At 41.7% G+C, this 25,586-nt stretch overlaps 3 protein-coding genes across 4 annotated transcripts in view; all 3 read right to left on the bottom strand.

The window, feature by feature from the left end:
• Positions 1-7,247, bottom strand: part of LOC111965319 (lysine-specific demethylase 5B-B) — a 31,914-nt gene extending 24,667 nt beyond the window's left edge. Inside the window, exons 1-2 of the mRNA XM_023989424.1 lie at positions 6,922-7,247; positions 153-230 (exon numbers count right to left, since the gene is read on the bottom strand). Coding sequence (XP_023845192.1) covers positions 153-230; positions 6,922-7,074 — 231 coding nt within the window. The 5' untranslated portion in view covers positions 7,075-7,247. The remainder of the gene's footprint in view (positions 1-152; positions 231-6,921) is intronic.
• Positions 7,248-10,681: 3,434 nt separating this feature from the next.
• Positions 10,682-12,758, bottom strand: rabif (RAB interacting factor). Its single transcript, XM_023989409.2, has 2 exons — positions 12,244-12,758; positions 10,682-11,935 (listed from the first exon to the last, which is right to left on the bottom strand). Exons 1-2 carry the CDS (start codon positions 12,394-12,396, stop codon positions 11,687-11,689), a joined length of 402 nt encoding a protein of 133 aa, XP_023845177.1. The 5' UTR covers positions 12,397-12,758; the 3' UTR covers positions 10,682-11,686.
• A 6,035-nt stretch (positions 12,759-18,793) lies between these two features.
• LOC111965302 (adiponectin receptor protein 1) lies at positions 18,794-24,217 on the bottom strand. 2 transcript variants are annotated; one of them, XM_023989399.2, is made up of 8 exons: positions 24,128-24,217; positions 23,097-23,319; positions 22,402-22,518; positions 21,889-22,060; positions 20,649-20,835; positions 20,286-20,473; positions 19,678-19,871; positions 18,794-19,498 (listed from the first exon to the last, which is right to left on the bottom strand). In XM_023989399.2, the coding sequence occupies exons 2-8, from the start codon at positions 23,238-23,240 to the stop codon at positions 19,370-19,372; spliced, it is 1,131 nt and encodes a 376-aa protein (XP_023845167.1). In that variant the 5' UTR covers positions 23,241-23,319; positions 24,128-24,217; the 3' UTR covers positions 18,794-19,369. The 2 variants fall into 2 exon arrangements, with proteins under 2 accessions (XP_023845167.1, XP_023845159.1); XM_023989391.2 differs by lacking the exon at positions 24,128-24,217 and adding an exon at positions 23,421-23,593.
• Positions 24,218-25,586: the final 1,369 nt, after the last annotated feature.

Raw genomic sequence — 25,586 nt, 5'->3', positions numbered from 1 at the left:
GATCATCATTGTAAAAACTAATCCACATATTTAATCAAAATAAAAACTTGGTTACGTACATATCCAGTCGTTCATTATAAAAAAGGTAAGTAGATGCCATTTTTACTCAGTACTGTAATGGCTAAACCAGTTAAGTAGTGAAATGAACGTACCTCCAATTCATTAAGTCTCTGGATACGGGGAGTGAAGTGCAGACTGTCCACGTCGCATGCAAACGGTGGCTGCCATCCCTGCAGGAGTAAACAACACCATCTTGTCAAACTGACAAACCTTTTTCCTAGTTTATCTTCCATTTAGGAGAATCATTATCAATTGAGCAATAGTCTGTGCTGAATTTGAATTCATGTTTAAATATATTATTTACACTACAGTGTTTAGGAACATTGTGACATGACAGGTTATGTTCCATGCAGAAAGTCACGTAGGCTGTTCCTCTTCAGCCTAAAGCCATATTTGATATCTCCTCTGGTTACACTCTTACTAATTAACACTAGGCTAAATGCCAATCAAACATAATTTCAAATATCACATTAATAAAACAATTTGATCCTGATGGCTTTAAATAAGAACCTGAGTGGATATGAAATAAATTTTACCAACGGGTGCATGACAGACACACAGCACATTTACATGCAAAGTAATCATTTTATATTGAACTGATTATGGCAGTAGGCAGATTATGCAATAGTCATGTAAACACCTTACTCTAATAATCTTAATCTGAGTAAAGTCAGAATCAAAGTAAGCATACGCTGATTAAAACACCTGGTTTTCTGAGCAACCTTTCGAATTAGGACATGTAAACGCCATACTTAAAAAAAAATGTTTTTAACAACGGTGTATTTGACCTGTGCTAGCACCAGCCGAGCGAGCATCCCTCTTTAGCACGACTGAAGTCAGTTCGATTTCATTTATTAGGATCCCCATTAGCGACAAGCTAGTCTAACATGCTGGCCACACCGCACTGCAAAATAAATGTACACATAAAAGTTTTTCAATCATTGAACCCACACTGCTCGCGAGTGTTTGCGTAGCCAGGCGCTTGGTTCTATTTGTGACATTTGAAGCGCTGCAAGTCCCACCTCTCCCATCTCCTCATTGGTTTTTAGGAACATATACCCACGTGGGTGATTGAAAGATGAACTGAGGTCCACAGTCCAGTCCAGTTGGTAGTGCACCTTAAAGTTGGATGCCAACCATCATATAAAGTCCAAAAAAGAAGCCTGAAGGCGGAGAGATTACAAGAAACTAACTCTGTTTACCCTTTTATCTGTGGATTAATTGTCAGAGTAGAGGACCTTGTGCATTTCAGATAAAATAGCAACCCAATGTTTATATCCTAAGACAAATTAGCTACTAACAGCAAGCTAGCTAGCTAAATTACCATAAATGTTTAATGCTTTTCGACCTGTCCCCAAATTAATATAGTTGGTTCAGAGTTCGTTTTGATATTTCAAACTGTGTGTCCTGATCACGTCTGGTGTGGGTGGACAAAATAAACATCCTTGCGATGGTGCACGAAGACACGTGCACGGTCTGACCAGCAATCGTGCAGATGTTGATTTTGTCCACCCACACGCAAATCAGGACACGCAGGTTGAAATATCAAAACGAACTCTGAACCAACTATATTAATTTGGGGACAGGTCGAAAAGCATTAAACATTTATGGTAATTTAGCTAGCTAGCTTGCTGTTAGTAGCTAATTTGTCTTAAAATAACAACCCAATGTTTATATCCTATCTGAAATGCACAAGGTCCTCTACTCTGACAATTAATCCAGAGATAAAAGGGTAAACAGAGTTGGTTTCTTGTAATCTCTCCTCCTTCAGGCTTCTTTTTTGGACTTTATATGATGGTTGGCATCCAACTTTAACCTTTCAGTGATACCCAGACGATTTCAGACGTGTCCTTGTAAACAGGATTATTAGGGAAACCATTCTTCTTGAAATGCATGTAAATCTTTTAATCAAACTATTATATTAAATCTGACTATCGACAATAATCGCATTATTGTGCGCATGTAACTGTACTCAATGTCAATAGACACAGGCACCCTGTCAATAGTTAGCAACTCTACTCAGGTGATGCTGATTAACAACTATTTATAAATAGACCTACACATTTGAGTAACCATAGACTTTCATGGTGCACAATTCTGTAAATTCAGCCCAAGCAACAGATGGGACAGAACCATTTTTGATCAAACGTGTAAGAATCCATCCTAAAACCCAACTCCCTAAACAAGAGAACCCAACTGTCACTTCAAACTGAGAAGTGAACCAGCTGGGGATGTGGACGAATCTAAGTGCCCTCCAGTCACAAATTTGCTGGAAAGAAATATGTATCCCATGGGGCCGGGGAAGAGGGGTGATGAGAGCACCATAAATTGTGCCTCCATAGCTTACCCTTTGACCCTGCACGCTCAGTCTGCAGTGCACGGCCCAGATGGGGACATGGTTTATGAAAACAGCTCTGGCTGCATTTCCATCAGCCCCTTTGTGGAGTAGTGGAGCTATGACAACAGGCAGGCCCATTGCATAAGCACTCCCATTCCGTACAAACAATTTCAATCCTTTGAACAACAAGCCAAATTCAGTCATCAGACTACCTACAGTAGGCACAGCTGTGATCTGGATCATATTTCAAAATGTTAAATAATAATACAGAGTTGTAAGAACAAAACATTCAGATGACACGACTGCTGTGCAAGCGAGTCAATCGAGAGAGATTTTTTCCAAGGTAAATTAGGGCTGGGCGATTTTGCCAATATCATATCACGTTATAAAAATAAAACAATTGGACGTCATTTTATGATTTTGAATAGTAAAAGTTCTAAATTTGCTTTATGAGAAATGCGGAACCCTAGGGTGGCAACACATACTGTATATTCTATGGGATTTCAATGGGTCTTTATTCTGATTGTTTTATACTGTTCATACAGTTAAATTCTTTTTTTTTAAACTATTACGAATTGTCCATTTCTGCATTTTCTACAGTCATGGAGAGCATTTCCACGTAGGGCTGCATGATATGGACAAACAATCTAGGCCTAATTTTAACCAAATGTTTCAATTGCGATTAGACTTTTGATTTAGAGCAAAACACTTGGGTGAACTGCTGGAATCATGGGAATATAAAGAATGTTCTAATGCTCTGGTTAGAATATAATAGTGGGCACTTTGAATACAGTGTTTGTTATGAAAATGCCAGAGAGGAGTTATTGTGTTTAAGGGACCCTATAATCTTTAGCTACATTCAAATCTAATTTGATTTGTCACATGCGCCTAATACAGCAGGTGTAGACCTTACAGTGAAGTAGACCTTACAGTGAAATGCTTACTTACAAGCCCCTAACCAACAATGCTTAAGAAGTTAAGAAAAAAATAAGTATTAAGTAAAAAATAAAAGTAACAAATAATTAAACAGCAGCAGTAAAATAACAATAGCGAGGCTATATACAGGGGGTACCGGTACAGAGTCAATGTGCGGGGGCACTGGTTAGTCTAGGTAAGAGGTAATATGTACATGTAGGTAGAGTTAAAGTGACTACGCATAGATAATAAACAGAGTAGCAGCAGCGTAAAAGAGGGGTCTGGGTAGCCCTTTGATTAGCTGTTCAGGAGACTTATGGCTTGGGGGTAGAAGCTGTTAAGAAGCCTTTTGGACCTAGGCTTGGCGCTCCGGTACCGCTTGCCGTGCGATAGCAGAGAGAACAGTCTATGACTAGGGTGGCTGGAGTCTTTGACAATTTTTAGGGCCTTCCTCTGACACCGCCTAGTATAGAGGTCCTGGACGGCAGGAAGTTTGGCCCCAGTGATGTACTACCGTCTGTAGTGCATTGCGGTCGGAGGCCCAGCAGTTGCCATACCAGGCAGTGATGCAACCAGTCAGGATGCTCTCGATGGTGCAGCTGTAAAACCTTTTGAGGATCTGAGGACCCATGCCAAATCTTTTCAGTATCCTGAGGGGGAATAGATTTTGTTGTGCCCTCTTCACGACTGTCTTGGTGTGCTTGGACCATGTTAGTTTGTTGGTGATGTGGACACCAAGGAAATTTAAGCTCTCAACCTGCTCCACTACAGCCCTGTCGATGAGTGGGGGCGTGCTCGGTCCTCCTGAATGTTTTGTTTTAGCTACTTCATATAGCGAACATATTCTTGCTTTGCGTATTCCTCTTTGATTTAGAAAATTGTCACAAACATTCTGATGTAGATCTACACCATCACTGGTATTATCAGACTGTATAGCTAATTACATTTAAGGTAATATGTCTGGTCACCATAGCAGCGCCCACCCGTAGCACGCACTCCAGCAGGTATATTTCACTGGTCATCCCCAAAGCCAACCTCTCCTTTGGCCGCCTCTCCTTCCAGTTCTCTGCTGCCAATGACTGGAATGAAAATCACTGAAGCTGGAGTCTTATATCTCCCTAACTTTAAGCATCAGCTGTCAGAGCAGCTTACCGATCATAGCACCTGTACATAGCCCATCTGTAAATAGCCCACCCAACTACCTCATTCCCATATTGTTATTTATTTTTTGCTCCTTTGCAGCCCAGTATCTCTACTTGCATATTCATCTTCTGCACATTTATCACTCCAGTGTTTAATTGCTAAATTGTAATTTCGCCACTATGGCCTATTTTTTGCCTTACCTACCTAATCTTACTACATTTACACACACTGTTTATAGACTTCTCTATTGTGTTATTGACTGTACATTTGTTTATTCCATGTGTAACTCTGTGTTGTTGTTTGTGTCGCACTGCTTTGCTTTATCTTGGCCAGGACGCTGCTGCAAATGAGAACTTATTCTCAACTGGCCTACCTGGTTAAATAAAGGTGAAATAAAATAAAATATATAAATATTTGCTCTGACTCGGTACATTAGCGATTAGCAGCTAACAACATTTAGGCCCAACTTGCTATGAAAAAAGACTAGCTGTTTGCAGATGTAAGAAACAGACTAATAGTGTAATTATAGAACAGATTTATATTAAGAAGCAAAGTGAAAACAGCATTGTTGACTTTACAGAGTGGAACAAATGGGTTTAAATAATACAACACAAATGGTGGGGACTAAACAATGTGCTGGTAAACAATGTTAATGCATAAACAGGTTGCCTTGGTTTCTCAAAGTTTACATTTAGGTTATTGTAGGTGTACAACATTGTTGTTGCATAGTATTTTAGTAATTGATTGTCATACCAAAAGTGGTATGAGGGACAGTCCCTATTCTGTGGTCTAATAAAACAATTAACTCAATTAGGCTATAATGCATTTACTATGGTATGCAACTAACTAATAGGTCTACAAAGTGTAACTACAGTATTAACAAATAGGTATAACTACTATTGTAATGTTTTACCCAAATTATGTTTAATCAACTTCTATCAACCGTTGTAGTAATATGTTTAATTGCAAACGACAGCAATAATGCATGCATACCCCAGTAAAAAAAACGTTATTACCATAGCCTACTTAGAGGAATTTGTTATGATAACCAATGTTCAGAGGCCAGCCCTTCAAGAACCATTGGGTTACCATTAGAAAAAGGGTTAAATTACTCACACAGATGAATCAACAAATATCCCTAGCAAAATCTGATAAAAAATTTGGTGAGTGGTTATATCTGTCCGTTTTCACACATGTACAAATGTGTATTATAAACTGGGTGGTTCGAGCCCTTAATGGTGATTGGCTGACAACTGTGGTATATCAGACCGTATACCACAGGTATGACAAATATCAGACCGTATACCACAGGTATGACAAAACATTTATTTTTTACTGCTAATTACGATGGTAACAAGTTAACAGCAATAAGGCACCTCGGGATTTGTGACATATGTCCAATTGACCACGGCTAAAGGCTGCATTGCATCATGCCTAAGAACAGCCCTTAGCCATGGTATATTGGCAATATACCACACCCCCTCAGGCATTATTGCTTAATTATACATGTGTAAAATAGAAATGTGTTTTTGCATATCCCAACTCCGAGACACCCTTGGAGAGTGAGGTCACCGCCGGGGTCAGACATTATCAAAAGGCGACCATGGAGAAATTAGGGTTAAATGCCTTGCTCAAGGGCACATCGACAGATTTTTCACACTAGCAACCTTTAGATTACAGGATCAACGCTGTTACCACTAGGCTACTTTCCACCGATTATTATGTAATAGTGTTGAACTGTTAAAAAACTCCAAAAGGAAAAGTCACTTGGTTTGCACACACAATCCAGCTTTTAAAACACACCCACTACCACAAAGACAACATGGATGGCATTACCAAGGTAGAAGACAGGCCTACAACATCAATATATACAGGCCTCTAAATCAGCCCCACTACCAGTTATCAAATAATCTAGATTGTCATGATGCACGTAACCGTCACACGGCAATCCAGCATCAAAACATTGTGAGGTCAATACAAGTCGATATAAAAAGCAGTATGGAAGGATATTTTATAAATATGTTCCAATTTCACCGTAGAACATTTTATTGATAAACTGGAAGTCATTCAAGTGACTTGGTAAAATGTCTTATTTCCCTGTCATTTCACACTGAACAACTCCCAGGAAGAGAAAGGTTAATCAACCTTTTCACCCATCCATTTGACCAATAGCCTCTAAAGATCCCTTCACATACAATGTAACGTACTCTCTGGAACATATGCGATACTTTATTATAATTTTGTCGCGCGTCTGTTCGCACATAGATCACTGGGCGCGTGCGTGTACATGCACACACATAATATACACACAGAGGAACACATACACAGAAGCTGGCAATTCAACTCAAGCCGCCATGTTGAAAATCTGTCTAAAAAGATAAGTAAACGACCAAAAATGTCACCAACAACCTTTAGAAAATGTTTAAGCAGGAGTTTGAAATGCTACCCTGATTAAAGACACTCACCTTTGGCGGTCGGACCTTGCAGATGCCCGTTTTCTCTGCAATAGGCCGTATTTTGTTGATATACGCAAATGGATCGGCAAATTCCTCCCAACTGGGCTCAAAAACAGGACACTCTGGTGGAGCAATGAACTCGTTGGTCCGAAGCTGGGTCATCGTTGCATCTTCGTTCTAAATAGCTGCGAGTTGCACGTATTAATTAAAGTTCAATGAAAGCTGTCTTTGAAAAACTGCACCCTTTAACTCGGTCAATTAAGAACATCACCACTCACTCATTGAAGTCTCACTCGCATTATCTGGTCGGGGAACAGCACCTACTTCCGCTTAAAAAACTAGAGAACCCCCCACACACACAGACTAGCTACAAAACATTCAAAAATTGTTTTTATAAATAACTACCCACGGTAGCTTCAATCATGGCATGCCATTTTGGGAGTTTATATACAAAAATATCGCATTATCAATGTACTAAATGACTAGAATGTACTTATAGCAACGAAAATCTCAACTGATTGTTGCAAATAAGAAACAAATGGTCAGTAAACAAAAACAAACAAAATACTCGTAATGAAAATACGGTGTACACAACCTACCGTTTGTAATTTAAATGGTCCGACCAAGAAAATAATTGTCATTTATATAGTTAACAAAACGAATAAATAAGCAAATCAAATATTTTTTATTCTTCAGTTTATAGTACACAAATGTATATGCTACCTTTTGAGTTATGCACTCTAGTGGCAGTGAAAAAGATGAGCGCATTCATACTAAATCCTCGTGGTGACCGGGACTTGTTTATTAAATGGACTCGGTGGGCTCGTTGATTGGGTGGCATTCCTTGAATTCTGGTGGCAGTAGGTTGCGGAGACGAGGGCCAGAGATACACTGAGTGTACAAAACATTAAAAACACCCGTTCTTTCCATGCTGCTGACCGGGTGATAGCTATTATCCCTTATTGGTGTCACTTGTTAAATCCACTTCAATCACTGTACGTGAAGGGGAGGAGACAGGTTAAATAAGGATTGTGTACCTGCATCATTCAGAGGGTGAAAGGGCAGGACAAAATATGTAAGTGCCTTTGAACAGGATATGGTAGTAGGTGCCAGGCGCACTGGTTTGAGTGTGTCAAGAACTGCAGTGCTGCCGAGTTTCATGCTCAACAGTTTCCTGTGTGTCTCAAGAAGGGTCCACCACCCAAAGGACATCCAGACAACAGCAGGCCACCGGTTGAATATGGGTCATTGATGAAAAAAGGACAAAGGAGGCTGACATGAACTGTGCAGAGCAACTGACAGGCTACAGTTAGTCAACTGACAGTCCAGTACAACATTGGTGACCAAAGACCCATAAAAGAATGCACAACTAGTCGTACCTTGACACGAATAACGTATGGCAGCCAACGACCTTACGGAGTTCCACTTCTTAGAGCAAGAAAACTAGAAACTGCAGTTGCAGTGGGCTAAGAAACATTAAAACTGGATACTTTAGAATTGGAAAAACATTGCCTGGTCTGATGAATCACGGTTCCTGCGGTTACACGCTGATGGGAAGATTAGGGTATGGAGAAAATGACATGAGTACAACTGCTCTTAAACGCTAGTAAAACAAAATGCATGCTCTTCAACCGATCATTGCCCGCACCAGCCCGCCCAACTAGCATCACTACTCTGGACGGTTCTGACTTAGAATATGTGGACAACCACAAATACCTAAGTGTCTGGCTAGACTGTAAACTCTCCTTCCTGACTCATATTAAGCATCTCCAATCCAAAATTAAATCTAGAATCGGCTTTCTATTTCTCAACAGAGCCTCCTTCACCCATGCTGCCAAACACACCCTTGTAAAACTGACTATCCTACCAATCCTTGACTTCGGTGATGTAATATACAAAATAGCCTCCAACACTCTACTCAGCAAATTGGATGCAGTCTATCACAGCGCCATCCGTTTTGTCACCAAAGCCCCATATACTACCCACCACTGCAACCTGTATGCTCTCATTGGCTGGCCCTCGCTTCATATTCGTCGCCAAACCCACAGGCTCCAGGTCATCTATAAGTCTTTGCTAGATAAAGCCCTGCCTTATCTCAGCTCACTGGTCACCATAGCAACACCCACCCGTAGCACATGCTCCAGCAGGTATATTTCACCGGTCATCCCCAAAGCCAACACCTCCTTTGTTCTCTGCTGCCAATGACTGGAACGAATTGCAAAAATCACTGAAGTTGGAAACATATCTCCCTCACTAACTTTAAGCGTCAGCTGTCAGAACAGTTTACCGATCGCTGCAGCTGTAACGTTACACAGCCCATCTGTAAATAGCCCATCCAACCAACTACCTACCTCATCCCCATATTTGTTTTTGTGCTCACCAGTATTTCTACTTGAACATCCTCATCTGCACATCTATAACGCGTGTAAATTGCTAAATTGTAATTACTTTGCCACTATGGCCTATTTATTGCCTTACCTCCTTACTTCATTTGCACACACTGTATACAATTTTTTCTACTGTTATTGACTGTATATTTGTTTATCCCATGTGTAACTGTGTTGTTTTTGTCACACTGCTTTGCTTTATCTTGGCCAGTTGTAGTTGTAAATGAGAACTTGTTCTCCACTGGCCTACCTCATTAAATTAAGGTGAAATAAAAAAAATGAAAACATGAATCCATCATGCTGCTTTATAGGCTGGCGGTGGTGTAGTGTCTTCATGGCACACATTGGGTCCCTTGATAAAAGTTGGGTCCCTTGATAAACACTGACCCGGATGACACTGGTCCAATTGAGCGCCATCCCAATCACAGCCGGTTGTGATACAGCCTGGAATTGAACCAGGGTCTGTAGTGACACCTCTAGCACTGAGATGCAGTGTGTTAGACCGCTGCGCCACTCGACAGGTTACCTGAACATCATTGCCAATCATCAGGTGCATCCCTTAATGGCAAGTGTATCTATCTGCGAATTGATTTTTTTCAACAAGATAATGCCCAATGCCGCAAGGCTAGGATTGTCCAGKAATGTTTCCACAAACATGACAGTAAATTAATCTTACTTCAGTGGCCTGCCCAATAACCACATCTCAATCCAATTGAGCATCTGTGGGATGATGGAAAAAGCAAGTCGGAGTGGAGATCCACTACCAGCCAACTGTCAGAAGCATTAGATTCAACATGGGCCAGCATCCCTGTGGCACACTTCCGACACCTTGTAGAGTCCATGCCCCGACAAATTGAGGCTGGTCTGAGGGCAAAAGGGTGTGCAATTCAATATTAGGAAGGACTATGTACAGGGGTACCAGTACCCCCCTGTATATAGTCTTGCTATTTTACTGCTGCTCTTTAGTTACTTGTTACTTTTATTTCTTATTCGTATTTATTTTTTAAAACTGCGATGTTGGTTAGGGGCTTATAAGTAAGCATTTCACTGTAAGGGCTACACCTGTTGTATTCGGCGCATGTGACTAATAAAATGTTATCCTAATGTTTTGTGCACTCAGTGTACATGTAAAACTGGCAAGCTATGCAATAAATAAAAACAATAGGCTACTTGAACCAATAGTGAACACATGTTTAAGTTAGATAAATCTGTCCCGAAGCGACTGTCCAATGAAAGTATAATAAAAATCATTAATCCCAAATAATTCCATCAACCACAGGGGGTTTTGCACTACCAGTACTGACTTCCTATTTCCCATACAATCACGTCAATGAGGGTGTACTCTATCCTTGAACTCAAAAACTGGTCAAAAAGCAAAGAACTGAGTGATACGTTTTATTTTAATGAGTTAAGAACAGTTTAGAAGAGCATCAAAAATGCTTGGGTGCAGAGCAAGAGAAGTGAAATGCATGATCAATAGCTCACATAGTCAAGCCAAGGGTAATTCAGTCCTCAATGCAGATGAAACTGAATAAATGCCAGAACATGATGAGCATGTACTGTAGAGATCTAATGGGGTCCTCTGGAGTCAGCTGGCAATAGAAGAGCCAAACAAGGCAGCAGAGAGCAGCCTTCGAAGCCAATGTGGTATATCAACAGACAAAACACTTGAAGTGAAGTGTATCAGCAACAAATGCCTAGAGCACACTCATCAAATACAACCACTCCCATTATTCAGCATGCAAGGTGAAGGGTGTGCCAAGTGGATAAGCACACTAACTAGTTAAAATGCTGCACATAATTTCATATTACCATCTGCAATAAGTATTAGTAGTAATATTTCAGAAGTAGAAAGTAATAAGTAGGCCTATACAAACAATTAAATTCAGCTGAGGCTGTAGGGTTAACCTCAGACCAAAGCATAACACCAGAATATGGGTTAGTTACAGTATTGGATTGAATAACAATTTTAAAGACAGATAAGACATGTGTCCAGAGAACCACATCAATACCATTGTTTATCAGTAGAGAAAAAGGGATAGAAGTGGACGCTTGGCCTTGTTGAACTAAGGAGTCATCATAACCGAGACAGCATCCAGCACCAGCCAGAAGGGGAAAGAGAAGGAGTAAAGAGTTACGGACAAGACAGACCAACACCAATGTCGCCTATCCCAGAGGGTGACCATTCTATTGCCTCTGACCACAGAACATTGGCCGTCATTTTCTGTTCATTTCCCAACGATTCTACATGCTGAATCGACACTGTCCGCCGACACCCAGAAGATAATCTACTGCGCATGGCCAACATTCGTGTTGGTCCATCTTGTCCTTCAGTTCCAAATTGTACACCCTTCTGATGTTTCCTCAGTTTCTCACTATGGACCACACTAGGCATGATTGACTCTTTCCAATGCAACATAGAAGCTCTTTTTGTCATCCAGGCAGTGCCAGCCAATGGGTCCAATCTCACAGTCTGCACAAATTAGGTACTTGATTCTCCCCACGTCCTTGGTGAAGCCCACATTCTCAAAGGTGTACATATCATCGACTAACCAGTGGGCAGTCAGTTTGTCCCCATCCATGGATCCCTCTGATTGGGTGATAGTGGTCTTCTTCCTCATTGCGGGAAGGAACAGCTGGTGCATATTGGGGAGGAAATAAAAGACAAGATTCATCATGTCAATGAGCCTTAATATGAATAGATAAACAGAAGTGATATTCCACTCCCTGACATTTAGTCACATCATGGCATAGTAAATTGCACATTGTATGCACAATATCATTTCGTTCATTAGGTGGTGGTTAGACATTGCACTATGCTGAAAACAAAGCAAGTATGATGAATGCCCATTCGGATAGGAAAATACTTCACTTATTAATGAAATAACTTGTCATTTTAGGTAATTTGTATTTTGGGGTTACTCCTGTCTGAGGTGAACCTTACCTCCTTCTCTGCAAACACCGCCACCCCTGGGCAGAGGACCTTCGATCCACAACGTTGGCACAAAACTGACTTGATATTCTTTCCATCCTCTGACACCAGCGTAGACCGGTCGGCGCATCCTTCAGAGGGAGAGCACTGTTCGTGGTTGTCCATGTTAAACGCGAATAGAAGGCAACTTATGTGACTATAGTACACTATAAAGCTAATGCTAAGATCGTTAGCTATAGTCTAACTACTGCTCTATATATTTTTTCCAACTATTCGTCTAGCCTGCCTTACCAGCAAACAGTACCCAACTAGCTAGCTAATATCGGCTAATGCGAACTTCTTTGGGCTTAATGCTGTACATTGGGCTTAACAACCATAAGAAATAATGGCTAGAGTACGCCTAAAGTACTACCAAACGGTAGTACAAATAATGTAACTAAATTGTATTTAAAACACTCAGCTATATCAACCAACAAGCGTTGCTGGACAGTGTGCACCCGCTGAAACTTCCGTTCAGAAACCACCTCGCTACATTATAGCGTTCCTCCGTCGTGTAAGACGTTTGATTTTAAAATAACTGCTGCTTTATTGTTCTTTATCTAGAGATAAAACAAATTAAATAATGTAATTTCATCGAAACACTAAGATAATATTTTAGGGAAACAATAAGTCTACTATAGCTCAAATATGGTTCAAACAATTTTATTTTATTTACTTTGGATAAGATCAAAACAGACAGACCCTTGTGACAGTAATAATCATATCCACCCAGTTAACCAATTCGTTAGAGTGAGGTCAACAATATATAAGATGCCAGAATGTGGCTGATACTGCAATAAATCGTTCGTTAGGGTTAGTGTTCCCACACGGCCATATCTCCATACTAAAGCGCTTGTTTACCGAAGACAGACAGGTCCCGTGCGAGAGAGGCAGGTTGAGGTTTCCAGGGTTAGAGTAGTGCAGAAGTTTTCATATGCTGAGACGGTGAAGAATGTAGAGGATGATGGGTCAAAGGGGAGGGATCCTGAGAAGAGTGGTGTGAGTAGTAGATCTGTACCAGTACAGTACAGAGGCCAACAAGTGATATATGTTTCAGTAASATTTGATTTTTAGCATTTATAGCAATGGTTATCAACTGTACTGCAGGGATGGACATTTGGTCGCAGAAAATGGAGGTTGTGGTGGCAGCTGCAGAGAGGTTTTTGGGTGTGCGAGATTTACAGGGAGTTACAGGGTGTTAAGTGGTGGTGTCTCATCCTTTCAGGTTGTTGGCCTGAAGTATGACTAAATAGATCTAAATAGTGGAGTAGGGTGGTGTTATTTTTGTATTACTTTATTTTTTGTGAGTGTTATGTTGTGTTAGGTGGTATTTGTTTATTTATTTTTTCAAGCAAATTATAAGGGAGTTGTACTCCAGTCTAGTAGGTGGCGGTAATGCAACATTTATTGGATGCCAACTGTCGTTAAACCTCATTGAAGAAAAAAAAGATACAGAAGCGAGGACCTATACCCAAAGAGGATGGATATACTGACCAGATACACTACATGACCAAAATAATGTGGACACCTGATCGTCGAAAATCTCTTTCCAAAAGCATGGACATTGATATGGAGTTGGTCCCCCCTTTGCTACTATAATACTCTTCTGGGAAGGCTTTCCGCTGGATGTTGGAACATTGCTGCGAGGACTTGCTTCCATTCAGCCGCAAGAGCTTTAGTGAGGTCGGGCACTGATGTTGGGTGATTAGGCCTGGCTCGCAGTCGGCGTTCCAATTCATCCCAAAGGGGTTGAGGTCAGGGCTCTGTGCAGGCCAGTCAAGTTCTTCCACACCGATCTCGACAAACCATTTCTGTATGTGTAACAGTATAGCTTCCGTCCCTCTCCTCGCCCCAAACCAGGGACCCTCTGCACACATTGACAATAGCCACCCTCGAAGCATTGTTACCTATCGCTCCACAAAAGCCGCGGCCCTTGCAGAGCAAGGGGAACAACTACTTCAAGGTCTCAGAGCGAGTGACGTCACCGATTGAAACGCTATTAGCGCACACCCCGCTAACTAGCTAGCCATTTCACATCAGTTACATATGGACTTCGCTTTGTGCACGGGGCATTGTCATGCTGAAACAGGAAAGTGCCAGTAGCGTGATTCATCACTTCACTCCAGAGAATGCGCTTCCGCTGCTCCATAGTCCAATGGCGGCGAGCATTACACCACTCCAGCCGACTCTTTGCATTGCGCATGGTGATCTTAGGCCTGTGTGCGGCTACTGGAATGGAAACCCATTTCTTGCAGTTTGGAACTCGGAAGTGAGTGTTGCAACAGAGGGTAGACATTTTTTTATGCGCTACTCAGCTCTCCCATTCTGTGAGCTTTTGTGGCCTACCAATTCGCGGCTGAGCAGTTGTTACTCCAAGACGTTTCCACTTCACAGTAACAGCACTTATAGTTGACCGGGGCAGCTCTAACAGGGTAGAAATTTGACAAATCGACTTGTTGGAAAGGTGGCATCCTATGATGGTGCCACATTGAAAGTTACTGAGCACTTCAGTAATGCCATTCTACTGTCAATGTTTGTCTATGGAGATTGCATGGCGGTGTGCTCGATTTTATACACCTGTCAGCAATGGGTGTGGCTGAAATAACCAAATCCACTCATTTGAAGGGGTGTCCACATACTTTTGTGTATATATAGTGTACATGTCTCGCCACCCTAACAATTGTCGTTGTCCACAAAGTGGCACCGCGGCTGTCTAGCTCCCGCCTATGGATACATCACATTATTGTAATCCTATTTTGAATACTCCATGAGGGTTGTTGACGTCAACCGCCTGTATTCAATGGAGAGAGATGCTATGCGAGTAGCCTCATGTCATAAATATGCATAGACTCCGAGATATCTCGAGACTCCGATATATAGCATTGTTTCTCTAAATTGCAAAGATGTCACGTGTCTTGCTTATATCAGTACACTCTAAACAATTTAAACAATTGCGAAACTTCTTTTGAATCGAATTAACCTCACGTAGCAAATAAGCCATTAATTTTTTCGTGGGCATGTTCGAGTGGATCACTTTTGTGGTGACCAACACCCTTCAAAGTGTGTTGGATTATGGGGATAAAATTGTCCAACTTGAGGCTACATGTCAACCGCATGAACTTTACAAAATACATGTGATCAAAGGTCATGAAGTTTTGACTGCAAGTTTCTGCAGTTACTCTTCACCAACTTCATCCTGCAGCCATCAGCTCTATTGTCTACCAATCATTAGGGTGTTTTTGTTTCACTCACCAGAACACGACCAAATACTTGACTGAAACAGGAACCAACTTTGCCTAGATCATACATACACACATATATATATATATATATATATACATACACACACTACCATTCAAAAGTTTGGGGTACCTTCGAAATGTCCTTGTTTTCCATGAAAACATACATGAAATTAGTTGCAAAATTAATAGGAAATACAGTCAAGACGTTGACAAGGTTATAATATTGATTTTTAATTGAAATAATAATTGTGCCCTTCAAACAATGCTTTCGTCAAAGAATTCTCCATTTGCAGCAATTACAGCCTTCGTCTGTCCTTAACACTTTTTTCCATTCTTCCTCTGTCCAGTGTCTGTGTTCTTTTGCCTATCTTAATCTTTTCTTTTTATTGGCCAGTCTGAGATATGGCTTTTTCTTTGCAACTCTGCCTAGAAGGCCAGCATCCCAGAGTCTCCTCTTTACTGTTGACATTGAGACTGTTGTTTTGTGAGTACTATTTAATGAAGCTGCCAGTTGAGGACTTGTGAGGCGTCTGTTTCTCAAACTAGATACCCTAATGTACTTGTCCTCTTTCTCAGTTGTGCACCGGGGCCTCCCACTCCTCTTTCTATTCTGGTTAGAGCCAGCTGTTTTGGGAAGGGAGTAGTACACAGCGTTGTATGAGATCTTCAGTTTCTTGCCAATTTCTCACATGGAATAGCCTTTATTTCTCAGAACTAGAATAGATTGGCGAGATTCAGAAGAAAGTGCTTTGTTTCTGGCCATTTTGAGCCTGTAATCAAACACACAAATGCTGATGCTCCAGATACTCAACTAGTCTGAAGAAGGCCAGTTTTATTGCTTCTTTAATCAGCACAAACAGTTTTCAGCTGTGCTAACATCATTGCAAAAGGGTTTTCTAATGACCAATTAGCCTTTTAAAATGATAAATATATATATATATATATAGTTCTGTCACAGAGTGGCAGCGCCATTGAGGCAATCTCCATTTTGAAGTAGTCAATTTTCTTCTTCATGATTGGCTGATCCCTCCTGATGAACCGGTTGGACATGACTCCAACCAGGTCATCAGGAGGGATCAGCCAAAGATTTGTATAACTAACCCAAGATAGACCAGAGCCTGTTGTTTCCAATGAGAGCAAATTAATCATAGTGGGCAGAACAAGCAAGGAGGTGGGCAGAGACAAGCGTGAGCTAGTGAGATCCTATTGGTGTGTTCTAGCATGTATTTGCATATTTCTGTTAGGTAACACCTACTGTGAAGTGCCCGTGTGCAATAACTCAATTCACCCCTGCACTCCTAACCAAGGCAATTTTTTAAAACTTTAGCAAAGGGTAAAGTCTACAAAACACAGTGTTTGTTACCGATTCTAGTTTTGGAAACAAAATACTGATAAAATGTTTCATGAGAAAATTTGCAGAATGTCAGTCAAAATCCATCTCATCACCATATTTGGTAGTGAGTGGAAAGGCCAACCAGATGCTTCACATTTATACATCCAGTGAAATATCTGGCTCATTGTTCTGTGGTTGCACCTCCCTTGACTTCACTCCTCGAATTTCATCAGTCGGTTGCTTTAGCCTTACCACTCAAACGTCCCCAATGCCTTTTGTTCTCAGAAAGCAAATTCTATGGATGAGATTGTAACTATCAAAAATCCTGTTAAACTGGATGGGCCATACGTCAAGGGTGTGCCTTTCCAAATCATGTCCAATCAATTGAATTTACCACAGGTGGATTCCAATTAAGTTGTAGAAACATCAAGAACAATCAATGGGAACAGGATGCACCTGAGGTCAATTTCAAGTCTCATAGCAAAGGGTCTGAATACTTGTGTAAATATGGTGTTCTTTATTTTGAATACTTTTCTAAAAACCTGTTTTCGCTTTGTCATTATGGGGTGTGTGTAGATGAGGGGGGAAAAACTATTTAATCCATTTTAGAATAAGGCTGTAACGTAACAATGTTGAAAACGTCAAGGGGTCTGAATACTTTCCGAATGTACTGGAGTAGGAGTGATTCAATTATATGCAACACCCCAGATAAATTATGACTAGTATAGATGTGGACAGACATGAGGCATTAATATAGTCAGTCTATTAACACGCCAAAGAAATTGACCTCATTGAAGCAGCATTAGTAACTCAAATGGCTAAACAAATATTGAAAACAATTTTCATGTATGTGAAAAGTAGTGCAATATAACTACATCAGACAGAAAATGCATGACTCAGTTTGGTTCCCATTAATAAATATTTATTATGTGTTTACATTTCAGGGAAATGTATGATCCATCAACTTGTCTACACAGGATACAACACAAAGTCAAGAATACATAGATTGCTTAGTCTTTGTAATAAAGCCACAAAGTCAGCTTAAAAAAAAAAGAAAGGTCTTAATAAATAGCAGTTTGAGAACTATTGGAGGTCAAAAGTTTAATAGTGATTTGATATAAAGGAAAAAAATAAGGTCCCTATCATATCTGGAGATCCTAATGAAGTTCACTTGACTGCAATATTGGCCCATCTATTGAAAAACTATTTCCATTGGCCTAACCTGCGGACTACACCGGCCACGCGCGTGCATATGTTGATTTTGTCCATCCACATTTGATGCGATCACGACACACGCAGTTGTGCGTTTCTCTACTCCGACGATTAATCCACAGAACTAGAAACTAAGTAGGTTTCCCTTTCTATCTTCCTGATATCCAATAAGGAGGGGACTTGCAGCATCTGGCGCTTCTCAATAGAACCAAGTTCTATTTTAGCGCTTGGCTACGCAGACGCTCATACACGCGAGCGGTGTGAATAACATGTATTTGTACATTTATTTTGCAACGCTCGCGGCACGCAACGTGGCTAGTGAGGTTTGCATGTAAGGCACAGGAAAACTAAATGATTATTCATACACACTACATGGTGGACCCTATGCAATGACTTAAAGTTTAAACAGTAATAACATACTTTTAAGGTGCAATAATTTGACCTTAAGAGTTCTGAAATATAGCCTTAAAAAGAAAAGAAACTCAAGATGAGAAGAGAAAGAGTTAACCTATTCCCAGATTTGCCCATTGTGCGTTGCAAGGTTAGTTTCATACCAGCTATCAATCATACAAGATTGTGTTCAATTGTAAAGGGACATGAGGGGAACGGGTACCAAGCACCATGTCTTGTAAGAAAGTAATTTAAACTGTTTGCCTTCCAGCTCCATAACCCATACCTGGGGTGGGGTTGACTGCTTTTAATTTTTTTTTTTAAATCAACAGAATCAAATGCCCATAATGAATTGTTGGAATTGCCCATTGTTTTCAATCAGGACTTTTCAATGTTCAATTCATGAATTGAATTTCAATTAATTCCTTGTATTGACAGAATAAATATGGAATGTATTGACCCCAACCCGGACCCATTCTATCACACAAGCCTCCTACAACTTGATGTAGGCAGCTCTGTAGGCCAAGAAAGACACCATTATGATATCTCTATGACTTTGAGGTTCCCTTCCTTCAAGGAAACATGTAATCAATCTGATCAAAAACCCCCTGTTGTTCTTAATGAGCTAAAGTCAAGCCTAGAGCTTCATCTTGATAAAAAAAAGTGGTGCCGCATCGGCGGGATGCCCCTCCATTTAGTTCACTGGCTAAAGATACTTTAATGGGGAGAAAGGAGCCCAAGCAGAGAACCACCACCAGAAAACCAAGTATGACATGAGCAAATCAGGGGAGGAGAAGAAGAGAGGAGAAAAGGAGCTACGGGGGACCATGGCATGTTCCAGCAGCACTTTATAGGGTAGGGAGGCGGGGGAGGGAGGGGCATCGACCAGGAAATGGCTGAGGGGGCCACAGCTGGGCTGCTCTCAGAGAAGGGTGTCGTCAGTGCAGCCTCCCTCCAGGCCGTAGCGGAACTCCTGCAGGTTGGTGACGCCGTAGAAGTGGATGAAGGCTGCTGCAACCACCAGGACATGGAAGATCTGGTGGGAGTGGAACTGAGGAGAGAGGGAGGTCAGAGGCAGCGTACCAAATGGCACCATATTTCTCCATTTAGTGCATCTGATAAATGACAATAACATTATCCTTATATAAGTGAGGACATAGGGTTAGTTCAGGAGCTAGCTACAAGCCTGTGTCTACATCCCAAATGGAAGAAAAAAAGTGCCTGTCTTACCCAGATGTCACATTTGCCGGGGAAGTAGCGCTCAGGGATCCTGGCGGCGTACAGTCCGGCGCCAGTGATGTACATGGCGCCCATCAGGTAGAACCAGCCCATCTGTCCCACAGTGGTGGCCTTGACGAAGCCCTCCTCGATGGTGAAGTGCACTGTGGGGACGATGCCGCTCAGTCCCAGGCCCATGAACACTCCTGTGGGAGACATGGAGGGGAAAGGTTGGTTGGTGGAAGCACTGGGCTGGAGCATTCGTAGTATAGGATGGGGGTCTTCAATCTTTTCTTGCCCAGCAACCCATCATAAGTTAGCAACCCCCCCCCCCCCTCCATGTCTTGTCTCATCAGGTAAATGATAATGACAAGAAGTAAAACATTTAAAAATTAGATTTGGTAGATTGTTTAATTTTTTTGAACTCCCCACATTATAATGCACTGGTAGCCTATTTGCAGGTACTTCTTCAAAGCCTATGTCAAATACTCTAGTAAAAAAAAAAAATCATACTATAAAGATAGTAGCATGTTGAATTAATAAATTTACATGCATGTCCTTGCTCTGTAGCTACGTCACAGTTCACTCTCTGACAGGCTGGTTAATATGTGGTGCAGCACCTGCTCGGGTGGGCCGGTGCGCGGGTGTGGAGAAGCGCTCCCACTGGGCCACTACGATGGCGGCGATGCCCAGCACACAGACTATGGTGAGGTAGATGAGGCGTGGCTGCGGGGAACAGTAGAACGAGTAGTAGAGCCAGGGCACAAAGGAACCCATGATCAGCAGGGCGATACCTGAGTAGTCAAGCCTAAGGGGAAACAAACAACACCGTGGAGGTTAGATGAGGAATGACGCAGATCCATTTGGATGACACTCGAACATAAGACAATTTCTGAAATGAAACATCACATTTCCTCTCAGAAACACAGTAGTGCTAATCAGAAAACAAACAGAAGTTCTGGGAGGGGGCCATGCGGTCTTACTTGGAGAAGGTGCGAGACACTTTCTCAGAGTGGCAGTAGACGGTATGAAAGAGCCAGGAGAAGCTGAGGCAGAGCACCGCGCCCAGAAAGAACATCCCAAACACCACCTTTTCCTGCAGAGGTGCCATGAAGTACATGTTGGGCCGCAGAATGGTGTACGTGCCCAGACAAATAAACAGGATCAGCCCTGGGGGTTGGAGAGGTGAGGCCATCATTAGTGGATCAGTAATCATATTGGGCATATCATAACAAATGAATATTAGCGAAAGAACAGGATCTCTATGGGGCATACTACATATATAAGGTGGGGGGCACAATCAAGGCGATTGTATATGGAAATGTTATGTGTAAAGGAGGCACAATACTTCGCTATATAGTATGGATAAGTGACGGCACTATACATACATCGCTTAACAGCAGCACACTGAACTTCTACTGAATGTACCCTAGCTGTCAGGAACGTGTACTTGTACTTCACAGCAACTTTATAGGCATAAGGTTAAACATGTGAGGATTGGCCAAAAGTATGTGGACTCCTGCTCGTCGATCATCTCATTCCATGGCTGCTTCCATTCAGCCACAAGAGCATTAGTGAGGTTGGGCGATAAGGCCTGGCTCGCGTTCCAATTCATCCCAAAGGTGTACGATGAGGTTGAGGTCAGGACTCTGTGCAAGCCAGCCAAGTTCTTCCACACCGATCTCGACAATACATTTCTGTATAGACCTCGATGTGTGCACCAGGACATTGTCATGCTGAAACAGGAAAGGGCCTTCCCCAAACTGTTGCCACAAAGTTGGAAGCACAGAATCTAGAATGTCATTCTCTTGCTGTAGCGTTAAGATTTCCACTACTCCAGAGTCCAATGGCGGAGAGCTCTACACCACTCCAGCCGACGCTAGGCATTGCGCATGTGATCTTAGACTTGGATCTTAGGTGGATGTTGCTGAGCCGTTGTTGCTCCTAGTCGTTTCCACTTCACAATAACAGCACTTAAAGTTGACCGGGGCAGCTCTTGCAGGGCAGAAACTTGACAAACTAACTTGTTGGAAAGGTAGCATCCTATGACAGTGCCACGTTGAAAGTCACTGAGCTCTTCAGTACGGGCCATTCTACTGCCAATGTTTGTCTATGGGGATTGCATGGCGGTGTACTCAATTTTATAAAATAGCCCGAAACCACTAATTTGAAGAGGTATCCACATACACTACATGGCCAAAAGTATCTCACACACTCACTCACCCAGAAGGTGGGTCCAGATGTTGCCTGTTTCTGTATGGATCCTGAAGATGCTTCCAAAGCAGGCGCGGAAGGAGGGCATTGGGGGCCGGTGTCCATGCAGGAGGTAGTCGTTGTCCTTCAGCCACTCCGGCAGGACGTGAAAAGGGATTACCCTCCAGCTACCCTTCCACACCTGAAACACAGGGGTATAGGCTACCATGAATGTCCTGTTTATCTCACCAGTCTTATTCTCTCTTGTATGAACTTAAGACAGAGCAGCCATAGGGGCTGTTCCAGAAAGCAGGATCAATGAGTTAGCCAGGTAACTGTACCAGAATTTCTGAAATAACTTCATATTTTCAAGAAATATAGACTTGAAATGGGCATGGTATAATTGACTCAACAACCAACAACCCATATTCAAGTTTAGCTTTCTAAATGAATCAGAAAATCAAGAGATATATTTGGCTTGTTATGAAAGTTAGCTGGCTAACTTAATGATCCTGGCTTCTGGAACAGCCCAATGATGCCTACTTTGTGCACAAACTCCTCCATCTTCTCCATGGCGTGGTGAGCCTGGAGGGGCAGTGTCAGGACCTCTTCCACCTCTTCGTCATCATCATCATCATCATCAGGCAGAACTGAGGCCCCCTGCAGAGAGAAAGTGGAAGGTGATTTAGTTAGGTGAGTAGAGCACGCAGGATAATAGTGAACACATTGGAATGAATCCCAGTTGGCTTTGGTCTACATTTCCCTAACCAATACTTAGGTGTGACCCCTACCAAGCTGAGCTCTATTGCCCAATGACCTCAACCTACATTTGTTTTGTCTTCAACTGGGGTCTAATCAGGTGGGTGCAACGCTTCAGAACATTCAGATAAATGCGTGTATAACAAACCAATGTGTCTGCCATGTAGAATTGGCCAATAGGGAGTTCTGCAACATTCTGAACTTTCACCTCTCTGAATACACTGATGGTTTCACTAGAAACTTGTGTTTGCAGACCACCTCAATCTTTCAAAATATTGATTTAGAAGATTCTGAGCTCCGCTTTAGAAAATACCTGTGTTAATACAGCCGTTGAGTCAGGCTTCATACCAAATTACCCCCTATTCCATATATAGTGCACTACTTTCGACTAGGGCCCATAGGAAACGGATCAATATTAGAGCACTGTGTAGAGAATAGGGTGCCATTTGGTTAGAAAACTTTGTCTCCCCCACTCTCACCTCCGACATCATGCCTTTCCCCGCTGCCTGCCGGCCCGCCTCCTCCAGCAGGGGTCCCAACTCCATCAGCTCTACATCCGGGGACCGGCAGTCCTCCGAGATCCGACAGTCTGCATCGCTCGCAGACCCGTTTCGGCCTGACATAGGGAGACCGCCTGATGACCTGTCCTCTGCCTGTGTATCCTGCTTAAGCCTGGCACTTTCAGTTCTCAGTTGGCCAGTACTGAGGACTCAATAAATCACAATTAAATTAGCCAAATACATTACCTAGCCAGTTACTATAGTTTCACTGAAAACTCGATTTGAAATTACAACTAACTTCACCTGTGACAATAGCACTTGATGTGGATTTTTGGTAGGTCTATATTTCCCACAGAGATTGTCCTCGCCTGCTCTTGCATTCAGCACTGAGTGTGCAGCTTCCAGTATTACTTTGACAAACATTTTAACACCATCAACAACGTCTTATATCATGCTCAGCTATACAGTCGTGAGAATATTAACTCGATAAATCAGCATTTAATAACAGTTTAGACGATATGTTACTCGGCTAAAATGGCAAGACCAAAATTGCTCTTGAAAATGTCAAGACCAAAATTGCTCTTGGTAGACAGACGAAAGGGTAGTTGGTTAGCTAACAGCTAACAAACAAAACTGGCAAGACTGTCAACTGGTTGGCTAGCTTTGAACAAAACATCAACACAATAGTATCAGAAGAAACATCGAATTAAATAGCAAGATAACGACTTGACACCCCCCAAACTCCTTTATTATTATTTAGCTGACATGATTGCTTACGTACACTGTTAAATTATAGTTTGAGCCCGAAGCTAACGCACGCTAGCTAATAGAAATCGCTAGCTAACTGCCTAGCACTAGCAGCGTTCGCATATTCAAAGAAAGATGGTCACATTTGGCTGTATCGAACCAATATCAAACACCCTGACTATTGAAATTACTGCATCTGCAATAATATTGTTCGTTGTTGAAGTTAGCTAGTTAACGTTTACATGTTCATTCAACAGACGTACCTTATACTCCAGACGGCAAAGGAAACGTGACCCTGATCCCTTCCGGATTCTTACAAAAACAAGCCGAACCTCCGAACAGTCACGAAGCACGACGAATGAAAATTACAAGTTATATTAATGCCAAGCAACTGGTTTAGGTTTAACTGGGCCTCATAAACAATGACGCTGCGTCTCCATGTAGTGGTTAAAATTACAATTGTACAACGGTTAAAATGTTTTAGGTTTAACCCCCTATGAATGATATCAAATCAACATAGGCTAAAAATAGTAATGTTCTATTCCCAGGTCATGCTCGTGCTTCTGCTATTAATGATTCAGTGGAATCGCATTACCTCCATAATAGTTCCTGCACGAACCCACATGAAAGTTACTTGTACTTTACAATGTTAAAAGTTGTATTCAGCCCGGAGCTGCCGACGCCACATTTTAGCAGCACAAGAAAAGCTTACTAAAAAAATAATAATAATCCTCATCCAGCATCCTTGTGGATAGAGAGCTACTCCTACACCCAAACCAACTGCAATTCAGCATCTCAAATCCTCAGTAATCCCTAATCCCTATCAACAGTGTAGGCAGTGGAATTAGAAGAACCTTTCCAACTCCCACTCTGTCCCAGCATTTGGACCAGACTACATCGTCTGCTGAAATGCAGATGACTCCTCGTTGCGATATCATTCAACTGCCACAACCAGAGCTACATTGTTCCAGCAAATTGAAGGTGTACAAATGATTGTTTCCCTCCTCAATACTCTTTTATTTTTGCAACCATGGATAATATCGATTTAATGCGTAAATAGAACAGGATGGATCATGTCTGAGTGGAAGCAATTTGAAATGCTGCCAGAAATGTTAGTTTCTCTCTCTTCATAAACACAGAATACATTTTACAACGAGTGTAGTAGTGCATTGCAGATAAAGCTCTTAAAGTATAATATATCAAACAATTGCCACAGGCATACAAAAAGCGCCTTTAATTATTATGCTCACTCAATCTCACTGAACACTTCCACATTTGCTAATGGGAAACCTAACATGATTACCGATAGTCTTGAATGAATCTTGAACAATGATGAGTGAGAAAATTACAGACATACAAATATCATACACCCCCCCCCCCCCCCCCMARRMMWKSYWAMCYCTCACTATTACAATAACAGGGGAGGTTAGCATTGGGGGGGGGGGCTATGATATCTGTGGGTCTTTCTCACTCATCATTATTTACGATTCATTCAAGACTATCCATAATAATGGTAGCATCCACATTAACGTAGAAGTGTTTAGAAACATATTCTTATTTACAATAAAAGAGTCTCCAAAATGACACAATACATTATTTACCATTCATTTCTAGTGGGCATAAAATAATCTGAAACAACCAAAACAAACAGCAAATGCCTCCAACACGTGTAGTCAAACTTAATTTAATCATCGATTGCTATGAATATTGGACAAAATACTA

The sequence above is a fragment of the Salvelinus sp. IW2-2015 genome, linkage group LG1 (genome assembly GCF_002910315.2).
Source record: "Salvelinus sp. IW2-2015 linkage group LG1, ASM291031v2, whole genome shotgun sequence".
In the NCBI taxonomy this organism is placed as follows: domain Eukaryota; kingdom Metazoa; phylum Chordata; class Actinopteri; order Salmoniformes; family Salmonidae; genus Salvelinus; species Salvelinus sp. IW2-2015.
The sequence above is the reverse complement of the archived record's forward strand: the minus strand, read 5'-3'. Positions and strand labels throughout refer to the sequence as shown.

Bases quoted from the DNA above. Each gene is read 5' to 3' on its own strand.
- rabif (XM_023989409.2), bottom strand. From the start codon at position 12,396: ATGGACAACCACGAACAGTGCTCTCCCTCTGAAGGATGCGCCGACCGG. The intron at 11,936-12,243 runs GTAAGGTTCACC...AATATGCACCAG, and splicing joins CGGTGTTTGCAGAGAAGGAG to CTGTTCCTTCCCGCAATGAG.
- LOC111965302 (XM_023989391.2), bottom strand. From the start codon at position 23,497: ATGCAAGAGCAGGCGAGGACAATCTCTGTGGGAAATATAGACCTACCA. The intron at 22,061-22,401 runs GTAGGCATCATT...CCTGTGTTTCAG, and splicing joins TGGAGGAGTTTGTGCACAAA to GTGTGGAAGGGTAGCTGGAG. The intron at 19,872-20,285 runs GTGCTGCACCAC...TGTCTCCCACAG, and splicing joins GCACCGGCCCACCCGAGCAG to GAGTGTTCATGGGCCTGGGA.